The 14,748-nt window shown below is 43.3% G+C and overlaps 1 protein-coding gene across 1 annotated transcript in view; it reads left to right on the top strand.

Moving 5' to 3' along the window:
- Positions 1 to 14,748, top strand: part of KCNT2 (potassium sodium-activated channel subfamily T member 2) — a 337,774-nt gene that overhangs the window by 273,293 nt on the left and 49,733 nt on the right. Inside the window, exons 21-22 of the mRNA XM_084851494.1 lie at positions 93 to 164; positions 8,600 to 8,734. Coding sequence (XP_084707620.1) covers positions 93 to 164; positions 8,600 to 8,734 — 207 coding nt within the window. The remainder of the gene's footprint in view (positions 1 to 92; positions 165 to 8,599; positions 8,735 to 14,748) is intronic.

Below are 14,748 nucleotides of genomic sequence, written 5' to 3'. Positions count from 1 at the left end.
TTAAAACTGTCTTTGAATTTATTAAGTACTTGTTAGTTGCCACACAATTTTTGTGATGTTATCTTTCACTTTGTGACCCATCTGCTGCTTAGGCCAGATATGCATTTTCTGGATGCAATCTGTTGGTTTCCAATGGTTTACTACATGGTGGGCTCTATTGACAAGTAGGTAAAATAACACTTGGAACACTAAATATTGTAGTGTGTTGTGGTGTGCAGTGCCATGTAATTGCATGTATCTGTGTGATGCTGATGTTTAAAAGGTTGTAACTTTGCATGCATATTTGTTCCTCAACCTTCTGAACACTTACGTTACTAATGTAGACTTAAAAATAAATCCTAGACTTGCACCCAGTTATACAGATGACTATGTCTGCTTCCGAGACCCAGAAAACCATATTCCCGTTGGTTTTGGGAAATGGTTCTCTCAAGAAGACTGATATCTGGCTGTTAGAAGTAACTATGAGTCACTTCCAGCTTGCAGAGCCACCTACAAGTCCATTAGTTTCACTTGAGAGACTAAAAGAGGCCATGAGTGAACTGCATCATTTCATGAAGGGTAGGGCCAATCCACTGTACAGAAGACATGGGTTAGACATTTAGGGAGAATGCCGCTAAGGAGAAGCATACTTGCCAAAAGTTCTGAGATAGGGATGATGTGGGATTGGGAGAGCTAGAACCTCACCTCCTCTTCTGACTTTACTTCTCCATAATTTTCTCTCACGCACATGTACAAAACTATATTGGCTAGTCTGCATAACTGCAGTATTGCATCTGCTATGTTTAAAGTTGGATGCATCCAATGAATCGGTTAATTTCCAGTTGTGAATACGTTGTGAAAAACAAGATAGATAATCTGTGCAAATTGTGCCCATTCACCATCCCTTATGGAGAATGTGCATATAATCCTTTTGTGAAGAGGAAGTTGTGCATGTTCTATGGCCATTGTGCATAATCCCCAACAGGCTTTGGGAACTGTGCATATTTCAACAGTGTTTTGTACATTCTCTGGGCAATATACATAGTATCCAAGAAACACTGGAGAATGTGCACACTTCAGCATAATCTGATCATAATTTTGTAGTATACCCATGCAATAAGCATGGTCTCCAAAGAATCTTGGAGAAGATGCAGGAATCAGCAACATAAGAAAGGAATTTTGAACATTGTTCATTCAATATAATTTATCTGCAAGTGATATTAGAGAATGGTCATAAATAACTAGTAACTGAGATTAACCTGAAAGGTTGATTCTACACTCCAGTGCCATATGTAGCTTTTACAGACTACAAGAGGTAATTATATTTTTTATCGACTGCCTTTGTGAAAACTATGTGCAAGTAGAAAAGTATCACTGGATGGTTTGGGGAATGAGGCATGTGTATGTATGCAGGTGGATGGAAGGATGGATGGATGAGAAAAGTGAGTTAAGTTTCTGTACTTTAGGGAGTACAAGACATCACATAAACATCACCCTGTTCCTTGCTTTCCAGTGATTATCTCCATTAGAGCCTTGGATGTGCTGAATGTGTCCAAGAGCTCCCCTCTTTCCTCAATCTCTGTGTGCCTCTAGCCAGACCTTTTTCTCCGTGCCAACATGGCCTACCCCTGTCCTGGAGTTTTCATAACATTGCAGTGACTGACTGGAGACAAAGTCTGACTGGAGACAAAGTCCAAATCCCACGTGAGAGTGGACTGTTTTGGGTTTTTTTTAAATGGGAATACTATTTTGAATTCCCCCGTGTGAAAAAAAAGATCTGCAAGTAACAAACATGTGCACGTGGTGGGGGAGTTCTAGTCCAGCCTATTTTTCTAGTTGTACATGGTTTTCACACAGGCGAGCAATCAAAAAATAATTACTACTTGCAGTCTGAAAAGGCACAGCCCATCCTGCCAGTTCTGCACTCTACCATTTCAAAATTGCTAATCCTAAAAACAACATTTGATGGGAGTAAAACTTGTCTACCCCGCTTTATGCTGAGTGGCCCAGTCTTTACCAACAGTCCAGTAGGGATACATTACATAGCACCGTGGCGTGTAAATAGCCCTGCAAAATTTCTCCATACATACACCCCTCCTGTCTTTTTGATGGGCATTTTGTTAGTTATACATACTATCTGAATCTGAGGTAAATTCAGCTTCATGTGAATATGGTATTTACGTATGAACAGCATTTTATAGCATCTTCCTTCTTGTTCTCTAAACAGATGGTGGCAGGAATAAATATACTTCAGTATCTTTACAGGCTGTCATCTACACTGAAGCGATTTGTTTAAATATCAGTCTTTTGTAATCACATTGGGTTGGATACAGATTAATTAATTGAACTTATTTCCCATTGAAATCAATGGGACTTAAATCAAGTCATGACTAATTGTCCCGTTGATTTAAATGAGACACATTTAACTATCATAGGCTGTAATCTTATGTCATTTACCTGGGGGTAAGCCCCATTGAACTCAGTGGGACATACTTCTGAGTAGACACATACAGGATTCTGCTGGTAGCTGATTTTATTAGTAAATAAATCCAATTGTATTTATTTAGGAACAATTCTGCCAATACATTTTCCTTTGTTGAATCTCATTCACCAGCTCCTTCACTGATGTATCCGCAGATATGAATATGCTCCATCCATATGATTATGTCAGGCTCATCATCTTAACTTTTTAGCAGATTGTGTTGTCCAGAGACCTCCTCCAGACAACCGTGGAAGAGCTTATAATAAATGCCCTTGTAAGAACCCATTTAACTCACTGGAGCTCTTAAAAAAGAAAAGTCAGACCTCGCAAGCAGTTAAAATGACTCCACTAATTTTGTCCAAGGGTGTTCAGCATCATAGCAGCAATTGAGTGTGGGAGCTGAGGGTTTTAATGGCTTCCATGGACTGATTCCATATAGTACTTTACATGTGTTGAGCCCTGCAGGATTACCTCCTAAATTAGCATGGTTAACATATCTATCAACCAGTATATCTGGAGTGCAATATCCCTTGTTTGATTAATGTTCAGTTAAATACCACACAGGAGTGCTAAAAGCCAGTTCATACTCTTGAAACGATCCATCCCCTTCTATGTGTGCAGCTTGTGCGGCTGTACGCACAGGAGGGAGGTGTCTTCTCCCTTTCTCTCATATTGGTCCTCAGCTGGGTGTATGTTGTGACAGGCACTGTGCAATGAGCCCAACCATTACTTTAAATGGGAAGCCTATGCACTCTTCTAATGTCCACACCCCTGGTGCATGGGTTACATGTATTCCTAGTAAGCACATGAACAGCCCTGAGGAGGAAGCGAGTTGGTGGATCTCACATGAGCGTCCTATCTATGGAAAAGAAGGAGAATGTTGTACTGTGTCCAGCACTACACCAGCCTAACCAAAGGCCAGTGAGATGGAGGAAAAGGCTGAATGATGACCTGTGGGGGACACCTCCCCCCATGAGCAGCTCACAGAATTATATTCATGGGAGGGATGAATCATGTTCTTAGTGCATCACACTAGTTGGGGATGGGTCCAAGTGAGGATTACTCAAGACAGAATATAGAATAGAAAGGAAAAGTAATAATTTGATGAGTTTCCCCCTGTTGGAGTATACACACACACACACACTAGTGCTGTGCCAAAAATTTCTCCCACGCTTTTTGACCATTCTCATTCAATTTGATAGAAAAGAGCCAGTGTGGTGTGGTGGCTAGAGTGTTGGACTGGGAGTCGGGAGATCCATGTTCTAGTCCCCACTCGGCCATGGAAGCTCACTGGGTGACTTTGGGCCAGTCACTGCCTCTCAGCCTAACCTACCTCATAGGGCTGTTGTTGTGAGGATAAAATGGAGAGGAGGAGGATTATGTACACCACCTCGGGTTCCTTAAACAGGAAAAAAGGTGGGATGTAACTGTAATAAATAAATAGAGGGGGGGGGAGAGAGAGAGAAGAAATTATTTCTGAAAAGAAATTCAGTGGTGACAAGAGTAGTTTAGCCCTTGCATAACCCACACTCACTGTATTCTCGTGACATGACAACCCCTGAGCAGGGGATGCATATCCAACCTGGCGCTCACAGTCTCCACAGCTCATTGTGGGTAAAATAACCCAGGACAAGCTGCAGTGTGTTGTCTGAACTCAGTCAGCTAGTGCATCTGTGCAACATCACATCCTTCAGGAGTCCCATACCCAGAGGTTACCCATTTTTTAGTCCAGCCAATCACAGGGGAATTTTTGAAATGTGTGATTAAACTCCACTTGATTAGTAAGACTGAAGTTTGCAACCATAAATAGTCCAGAGAGCTTCAGCTATGGGGCAGTATAGAAATAATAATAATGATGATAATAATTATAATTATTATACTATAATTATATATTATAATTATAATATATAAGTATTATTATTATTATAATATAATAATAATTATATGATGGCCTTGTAGGCCCCTTCCAACCCTACTATTCTATGATAATGATGGGAATGTGTATAGATACCTAAACTAGGGATGAACAGATTTCTCCTGTTCCATTCTTTTATTGTTTTGCATGTTGTTCTTCCAGTTCTGAAAACGAAGCATGAACACGTTGCTGCCTTTCAGCTCCTTCAGTGTATTTGTGTCTTCGCTTCTTATTAATTAGCAATGTGCTAATGTACATCGCTTCTTTTTTTGAAGTGTTTCATCGAGTCTTGATGGGATTGTACGTATGATTGTGTCAAGATTCTTTGTGTGCATGCACTCCTGTGCATCCATAAACCATTCTGCAAAAAGGGTCTTGATGCAGCCATTCATATAATAACATCAGTGTTCCACCACCTCCTCCCCCTCCTGCTCCTTCTTCTCCAGTGTTTTATAAATGTGCAAAACTACATTTGGGCATCAGTTAAATGCCAGGTAATTTAGTATTGCAAACACTGGGAGAAATTCAAATGGGAAGAATTTTGGACCTGTCGTTAATCTAAACCAAGGGGAGAGCCTTTTTGGTCTGAGGGCCACATCCCCTTTCGAGGAACCTTCTGGAGGCCACGTGCCAGAGTTGTGTGCCCCTCCTGCAAAAGCGGCTACACATTGTCTGCCGACATCCCTCTATAGATTTTAAGAGTTCAGGAGTGCTATGTTTTCATGATAATAGATGAGTAATTGCTCATTAGTATGGATTTGTGCATATTTAAGTATTATATTGGCAAAGCTAGAAAACACTGACCAAGTCATAGTATAAATGTAAACCAAAATAGTTGTTTGGGTAAAATGCATTCTACTGAAACAACACTATCAGTGGAAATTCTCTTCAACTTTCTGCTAGCATCACTACCAATAATGGCAAGAAAGTCCTCCAGATATTAAACTACGGTCTCAATAGACATCATAGGGATGCATGTACAACCCTCTCCGCTCCCCACAAATATATCTGGTAGTATCTAGATACCAGGTTACCTCAATGAACATCTCTCCTGTACCAGCGTCCCAGGCCACTACAATCTTCAGGGGAGGCCCCTGTTGTCCATGCCATACCCTACAGATTTCCATTTGGCGGTGACACAATAATGGCTCTTCTCTGCAGCAGTTCCCATCCTGTGGAATGGTCTCCCCTCTGAGGTACCTCAGGCCTCAACACTGGCATGTTTTAGACATTTACTGAAAATTTATCTGTTTACTTTGGCTCCCCCCCACCCCCCGGCCGTGAAGTCTTTGTACTGGCCTCATGATATTATGCGCTCTCTCTCGCTCACTCGCTCTCTGTAGTTCTTGTTTGTTTTCTTTGTTTTCTTTTATGAACTGCTTTGGGATTTGTTTCAAACCAGAAGTAGCATATAAATATTGCTAATAAATAAATAAATCAAAGTAAAACAAACATGACACATGCCATGATTGCACTCAGCATTTCCCTGACTCCAATAGGAGCCAATGAACTAGGGTGCAGGAATGCTGAATATGATGTCATGTTAATGTTACATGTTTCTTTTATGAAATGTTTGTGGAGTTTAGATGTCACTAGTTTAGTGGCAGCCATGCATCTCTTATAACATCTAGTTAGGCCCTCCGTTTAACATTCGTCCCATATGTTCCTGTGCAACCCTCTTTTGTACCATTAACTGTTTCTACCTCATGCATTCTTCAACCCTTTCCCTTTTGTGGGCATTGCTGTTAGGGCCTTCTTTCTACTTTTCCCCTGTGAAATGCAAAATATCTATGGGCAGAAGTTTACGGTGGACATGGGGCTGCCACCGAAAATGGTAATCTTGTGTCTAGTTCTTCCCGTCTTTTCTGTAACATGTAATGACATTTGCCACATGATCTGACATTGTCATGCTGTCCAGATTTGGCTGCCCACCCCTTGAAGTGGTAGCCAAATATGTGGAGCACAGAGTGATTTACTAGATGCTATTAGGAAGAGAGAGAGAACTCAGTACTACTATCAGCAGTAGCCCTGTTACTGTAATAATATATAGTTTTGCCCTAAGAGCCAAATTACCCTCACCTTAAAAGTAATTAAATTTGCAATCCTGTACAACCCTACATGCGAATAAGTCCCATCAAACTCAGTGGGGCTTACTTCTGAATAGATGTGCATAGGATTGCATTCTTACTCAATCCAAATTGAACATGCAATTGGGTTTGGGAATATTAATTTTTTTCATGGAATACAATCCTCCATGTGTTAATTTCACCCACTTTTGAAACACTTTCCCGAAATGGGAGAGCAGTTGTCTAGATGCATAGTAAGGAGCATCCATCCATGAGACCAGTCCAACATACTGAAATCAGTCAATTTGAATTCAGCATAGGAAAAATGCCCATCTGATGAGCCTGTATTGAAGTATATGATGGCTGATTTTCCAAGTCAATGCCTCATTTAGTGGAGACTTCATTTTTTCTAGCCCTTGCAAATGTAATCCTCTGACTGTTACAGCCAACGTACGTGCTATATTCATCAGAAGGATGATAGCTGAAACAATTTATGTGCAGCAGATGCCAAGCTTGTAACATCTAAAGCAGATAACCACATGGACTACTACCACTGTGTGAAAATCTCCATGCCAGTATCAGATGGTGGTGATGATTCAAGGGGCAAGCTGCTAAATGTGTTAGAGTTGTAGCCTTTGGTGAATGCAAGGTGCAAGACAAGCATGCAGACACAACCGAGCAAGCAGTGGCAACAGAGAGCACTGTTGGAGGAGCTCAGTGTGGAGTGGCCATCAGTGGGTTATCTTCTCTGGGCTTGGACAGTGCACTTCAGTCAAAGTGCAGAGAAAGCCACCCACTGGTGGATACTTCATGGCCAGCAGGCTCACCCACCCAAGTCAGCTTTTTCTTTTGGCCATTGGTGGGTGGCCTACCTGTAGTGAGTGGCTTACAGCAGCAATGGGGAGGGATGGCAATTCTCGTTTATTTTTAAATTGACCTTTACTTCTTCTTCTAGTGATGATGGCAGTAATATTGTCCAGAACAGTAGCCATCAACCAAAGGAAATTAGTCATACTAGACCAGTACATATGTCATGCTAGCTCCTTCTTAATGATAATTTAACAAGTTGGATCTCAGTCAGCACTGGAATGTGTGTTCCCTTTCCCTCCTAGAGTAAATTTTCTTTCCATCCCTTATTGGTTGTTTAGCAGTATGTTGGCAGTGACATTAACTGTGGTTAACCAGGGTCCTCATTTTATCAGAATCTGAAATGGCCCATTTTGAAGTGAGCTTCAGATTCTGGCTTAAAGGAAGCCTTGGACTACAATCCTCTACATCAGGGGTGGGCCCACTGGTTCAGGAGGCAAATTCCTACTCCTGGAACCCAGTGGGGGCTGCACCTTCCCTGCAACTTCTGCCACACAAACACATTTGCTGTCAAAAATATGGTGATGGCATGGCAGCAGGGAAATCCTTCCCTCCCCACCAATTCTCCTTTAAAACAAGATGTGCGGAGAGCATGTGACACTTCCAGGAATGTGATTTTGCTTTACATGCTTCCCATGCACCTCATTTTAAAGGAAATTTGGTGTTTTTCCTGCTGCCATGCAATGCAGCAAATCAGCAGCAGGAGTTGCAGATGCAGCCCATGTCCCATATGTTGCTCACCCCTCACACTTGCCTAGAAGTAAGTCCCTTTGAACTCAATGGGGCCCACCTCTGAATAAACATGTATAGGTTTGCACTGTTAGTTAACAGTGGTTAAGCCGTTCATTGCTACGGAATGTAACCATAGTTAAGAATGGGAGTGGGGTAGGGAGGAGTTACAGGAAAGGAATATGCATTCCTGAGGCTGGTTCTTGGTTTGTTAATCATGGTTAAGACAAAACCAGATTTATATCTATGTTGATCTTCTAAGAGCCTGAGTCATGTGCCCAATGCTAACCAATTTGAAAACCAGTTGAAAAATGCTATATATTAGCTCCCTGCTTCCCAGATGCATATGCCCCTGAAAGCTTGCTACCATGACAAAACTCATGTTTTATCATGCCAAGATGCAGCAAAGGTTGAGTCCATGTTTAAGACAGTAGGAACAACCATATGACTGTACATTGGCCCCAAGGGCTCTACCTTCCTAAGCGTTGTAAATTGTTCCCAGAATACATAGAAAAATTATGTATTTTGACATTGCTTAACTGTTTGTTCTGTTTACAAAAGCCTAGATGATTTGCTAAGGTGTGGTGTGACCTTTGCTGCCAACATGGTCGTGGTGGATAAGGAAAGCACTATGAGTGCTGAAGAAGACTACATGGCAGATGCTAAGACCATTGTAAATGTACAAACCCTTTTTAGGTAAGTGGTGTTGCAACTACTCTCTTCCCCCTTTGTTGGATACAATATGCATAAGAGTCCCAATATGGTGAATCAGAATTACTAGTGGCATTATTTAAAAGGCCTCTCAAAATAAAATGGTTTTCACTTGATATCAGAACGTACAGAACGATCAGCCCAGAAACTTCAAGGCACATTAAATTGTTTTGAATGTTTCACCAGTGGGTCCCCATATATATATAAGTCTAGTGAAACTCTGGTGTGGGACAAAAGTGTGCGTTTGCGCTCCCATCCCCAGAGCTAAGATATCAAACAGTCCTTCTGAGGCCCTTGCATCCCACATCTTTTTTCTTGGGGACCATAGGCTTTCCTTCTCAACTAAATACATGGTATTCAGAGCAAGCAAACAACACTACTTACTACGTGGCAGCTGCTAGAAGTGAATAGAAATTACCAAGAAGTAAGTAATGTGCAGGGCTGCCCCAAAGCATTTTGCTGCCTGAGGTGGAGCAGCAAATAAGGCCCCCCCTCCCCAACACGCCAAAGCCAACATTGTGCATAGTACCCAAGGCCAGTCAAATTATTTTGTACCTGAAGCAGAAAATCCCACAAGAACTTCTCACACTCCCTAGTAGTAAACATGATGTCATAATAAATTAAAAACAAACAATTTGCTGCCCTTCCAGTGGTCCCCATGTAATTTCTTCAGCTTCTCTTGAGCAAGCTTGCCTACCAATCTCGATCATCCACCAATCTCCACCCCAGCTTCTCCATCTCCATCTCTCCTCTGCCACCCCACCCCTGCATTGCTGGGAGCCTGGGACCAAGACAGATGTATGGGCATACTGTTGCCAATTAGCCTACTTCTGCAACCTCTGGTGGAAAACAACAGCAAAGGAATATGTATAAGCCCAAGAATGCTGCCTCTGCAAATCAGAGGCCCTTCATAGGGCCTCTCAGTCTGCACCATTACAGGCCCCAAGCCCCACTGAAGTGCCCTAATCACTGGGTTCCCCCCCCCCTGCCCATGTTTGCTTTCAATGTGTGCAGCTGTGCAATCAGGAGCCCTCAAAGGGAGTGGGAGAGTGGACGGGGGGGAAGGTGCGGATGGCTTGGTAAGAGAGGAAGGAAGCCTGAGGTGTCTGTGATAAATGAAAGAATGATTGCAGAGAAGAAAGATTTACATGGAAGGGGTAAGAAATGTGTGTGTGCATGTACTCACTCTTGAATTCAGTGGGACTTAACTTCTGAGTAAATATTAATAGACTCCAGCTGCAATAAAGCCAGATGGAGAAGAGAGAATATTAATGGTTGGAGATCAAAGTGAAGGAGTTGCCTAATAGGTTTACCAGGGCTGGTCCTGCCATTTAGGCAGTGAAGCAGCCACCTGAACCAGTGGATGCTGAGAAGTGAGAAGCAGACAATGCTGTGTGTGCCACATCACATGCCCTGTGCCCCCTAAGCTAGCTTGCTGCCACCAAATGCAGTGCAGGATGCTGTTCCATCAACAGCGTGGAAGTAAGATTCAACAGCCACTCTGGTCAGCTTTTGTACATGGAACGGATCACTTAAGGAAGGCACTTCAGGTACAGGTGGACACAATTTAATAGTAAACAAATTGGAGCTGTACAGAGCAGTCCAGTCATGACTTGAAGGTACTTGTCAAAGTTCCTACGTCATTGCAATCCTTGTAGAATTTAGTCTTCTGCCAAACAGTGATCCCCCTCATATAAGTTCTTAAGCTGCTCTAGATCCACTCACAAACCTGGAGATATTTTATCTGTGGTCTTCCACAGCCCAGTATCCAGCATGGCTTTCTCTTGTGTCTCTTGTGTCTTCATATTCCTTCTCTCACTCGAGCAAAGGGCTGGATCATGTGCCCGATCTTGTCTGATATCGGACGCTAAGCAGGGTCAGCCCTGGTTAGTACTTGGATGGGAGACCACCTGGGAATCAGGCTTCCTGCATTGAGCAGGGGGTTGGACTTGATGGTCTCGTAGGCCACAACCACATGATTCTATGACTCTACGATTCTTCACTCTCCTCCTGTGGCGCAGCTGCCACTTACCTCTCCTCCCATGTGCAGCAAGAAGTCAATAGAGCAATGGAGACTATGGAGCTACTGCCCTTGAACTGAAGTGTGCCATGCTTTCAATCCCAGAGAAGATAAACAGAAGTGTTGGCTGTTCTGGGTACTCTGTGAGTGATAGCTGTGAGCTGCTTTCTCCAAGTTAGATTGCACTTCAGTGCAACAGATAGAATGCAACCATGGCAGTCAGGACTTCTGTTTTGTCAGTGGCTGGGTTTCTTCTCTTGGATTGGCAAGACCACAGGCTTCAAAGGGAAACCCAGGTATGGCCAAAGTCCAGGGCTCTGGAGCCCAGGGGGACCCAAATGACCCCCCAGAGAGTGGCAGATGTGAGGGCATCAGGACAACAGATGCTAACTCCATTTTATTCCTGTAATCATGGTGGTGTTATGATTTAAGTGAGTGTAAAATATAAAAATGCACATGTACAGAGGGGTTTTTTTTTAAATCAGGGTTGGCAAACAGTTGTGTTGTTGTTGTTGTTGTTGTTGTCGTGTTATAACATACCAGGAATGTAGAAGGAGTTACATGGAGTGGTGGTTGTAGGGAGGGGGAAGAGAAATGTATGCTGTGTGCTTCACAATGGAAGCAATTCACACGGCAGTCTAAAGCCGCCCCCCGCCCCCCAGCTGTTAAATCCAGGGTCTAAAATTCCCTAGCTTCACCAGTGACTGTGACTGCTCCATACTCAGAAGGTACATGGCTTTCTCTTCAACTGGTGGTGTCTGTGGAACAGTGGATACATTTTTCGGCTGGATTACACTTTCTTTATATACTCCTGCAGGCACCATTTTTCTTACAGTCCTACTGTGATCTGTACCCTGGAGATTAACAGTGATGAAAATGCTTGCCAATAGTTCCGTTATCAGACCCATAATGACTTTAAAGGTAAAGGTAAAGGTGTCCCCAACCAGTCGTGTCCGACTCTAGTGTGCGGTGCTCATCCCCGTTTCTAAGCTGAAGAGCCAGCGCTGTCTGAAGACGCTTCTGTGGTCATGTGGCCAGCATGACTGAACACCGAGGTGCACGGAACGCTGTTACCTTTCCCGCCGAGGCGGTGCCTATTTATCTACTTGCAATTTCTTGCTTTCGAACTGGTAGGTTGGCAGAAGCTGGGACAGAAGACGGGAGCTCACTCCGTCACACAGCACTCGGGTCTCGAACTGTTGTCCTGCCGACCTTCCAGTCTGCAGTTCAGCATCTTAACCACTAAGCCACCGCGGCCCCTAATAATAATGACTTTACCTCTACTTTTTTACTGTTTGAAGAACAAATGCTTCCTAGCCATTCATTTGTAGCTATCCACCATTGGGTACCCCACCTTATTATTTTTGTCCCCTTTCTGTTCCAGAGAACACAGGTATTAAAATCACTATGGGGATATCCAAAGTAGAAATCTAAATTAAAGTTTGATTTCAGAAGCTAGAAAAGATACTGGCGAAGCCAATAAAAATGATACACACTCAACATACATACATCTGCAGGTATCACTTGTGATGAAATTATTACAGTCAGCTCCAACTAGTTCATCTTTAGGTATAGCATACACTCACTAGATGGCAGCCTTTCCCCATATTCGCAGTATTAGGAATTCCAGTGTTATATATTTGCAAAAACGGAAGAAAATGTTTTGTTTTCTAAATGAAAGAAACATTACAAAAATATGATGCTTTTAGTTCAAGTCTGACTAAGTAAGTCAAACCATTCTCACTTTTAAGAAAGAGATATTGGCCATTTTCTACAGGAAATGTGAAGACAGTGAGAGCCAGTGTGGTGTAGTGGCGAGAGTGTTGGACTGGGAGCCGGGAGATCCGGGTTCTAGGCCCCACTCGGCCGTGGAAGCTCACTGGGTGACTTTGGGCTGGTCACAGACTCTCAGCCCAACCTACCTCGCAGGGTTGTTGTTGTGAGGCTAAAATGGAGAGGAGGAGGAGGAGGATTGTGTATGCCGCCTTGGGTTCCTTTGGAGGAAAAAAGGCAGGATATAAATGTAATAAATAAATAAATAAATAAGACCTAGCAAAAGGTTTTTCAAAAAATGCAGGGAAAAAACACAATGTCTAAGGGCACAATCCTATCGAGACAGTCGCCAGCCTCCGAAGTCGTAAGCTGGCAACTATTTAATGCAGGTCGGGTGGAGCACGGAGGGCATCCTCTCCTCTGTACTCTGCCCCCCCACCTGCATTCTTGACTAGATGTGCAATTTCACACATCTAACCAGGGCTTCAGAGAAGGGGCAGAAATGGGCCTGGAGACCCCATAGGAAGCAACATAAAGGGGCTTCCACAGTCTCCTCCCCTCCGAGCCCCTGGGAACATCCCCTTTTTGCCTTCCCTGTGCTCTGTTTTTTGAGCATGGAGAAGTAGCCACTGTGGTTCTCTCTGCACAGGCTATGAAAGGGAGGGGGAAGGGAGCGCGGTTTCTGAGCCTGGAGCTCTACCAATCTCGATCATCCACCAATCTCCACCCCAGCTTCTCCATCCCCATCTCTCCTCTGCCACCCCACCCCTGCATTGCTGGGACCAAAAGAAACCAAAAAATCCTATGGCCTTTTAGGCAGTGTCTAGTGGGCCATAGGATTGCTCTCTAAAATCTTTTGTACATATGTATTTGTCAGGGATCAGAGACTGAAAAAACTCTCTGTTACAGAAGTTCTTTTCTTTTTTAATGATTTACTAATTAGATGGATCTAGTTTTAACCACAAATGGAAAAATTGCTGTCCCTGTTGTTGTAAAAATTAAATTATTGTTTATTTTTAAAAATTAACTGAGAGGCTGACATGGTGCAAAACAAAGTGCCTCCTCCGGTACCATGCCATCTTTATTTCCAAGAATTCCTCTAGGCCTCACATGGGTCCCAGAGACATTCTTAGAAAATAAAAATAGTGGGTGGCAGCAGCCCGATTCTAAAGGGGTGATGGGGAGCAAGGGGGATGTTTTACCTTTGCGATCTGTGTGGGGCGGGGGAGAGTTGCCAGTTCATTAAAAATGTGGTGTGTGTGTCAGCTGGTTTGTTCATTTGTTTTGGTGTGGTGTGTGTTTTTCCTGGTTTGGGGGGTGGTATGTAGTATGTGTATGCTTTGCCTGTGTGGGGGAGGGGAGTGGGTGCTTTGCCCATGTGTATATGATTTTGTGTTTCTCTGAAGGTCACCAGTTTATTTGAAGACCACAGATCGCCTCTGTGAAATGGGCATTGTGTTGTGCTTTGTGAGGACAAATGTGTAATTTGGCATTTGTGGCTCAGATCTCACCTCTGCATTGTACTCAAGTTACTTGTCTCTAGGCCTCATTAGTTTGCCTTCTGTGAAATGGGTGTTGGAGCAGAAAACTGGATTCAAAAGAGTGGTTTTGTCTTTTGGAACTCAGAGCCTCCTCTGCATTGTACTAAGGTTCTTGGACAAGTATTTGCTTTCTTTTAGCCTTGCCAGTTCACCTCCTGGGAAACAGGTATTTTATCACTGGCCATGCCCACCATGGCAGCCGTTCTGACATCTCTTTGAGTCTGTGGCTGGACCAAAATGGCAGACCCCAATTCACCACCCAACTTGTGGCAAATTGTGGCATCCATTTCTGTGCTTCACCTACCTCCACCATCCTTCGTATGCCTTGCAAAGGATGCTAGAATGTCTGTGCTAGTAGCCAGCCTCTTCTCCCTGTATGCCAACCTGTGTCTTCCTGCAAACTGAGTGAAAATTTGCAAAATGGGGAGAAAGCAGACCTGCTTAGACTCTAAGCACAGAGCCACTACACGTTACCAACCAGACCAAGTCAAGAGAAGCATCTGGTTGTAGGTTCAGGTTATCCAGTAGAACAGAATCCCAGACAGTGTCAGGGTGTAAGGGTTAGCCACATTCAGGGTTTGCACTTAGTATTTTGTAGTGCGATCATATGTATGTCTACTCAGAAGTAAGCCCCACTGAGTTCAGTGAGACTTATTCCCTCATAG

Source organism: Heloderma suspectum, chromosome 4 (assembly GCF_057233095.1).
Source record: "Heloderma suspectum isolate Gila_16-S chromosome 4, 16-S_ref, whole genome shotgun sequence".
NCBI lineage: Eukaryota > Metazoa > Chordata > Lepidosauria > Squamata > Helodermatidae > Heloderma > Heloderma suspectum.
This window is presented reverse-complemented; position numbering and strand designations above follow the sequence as displayed.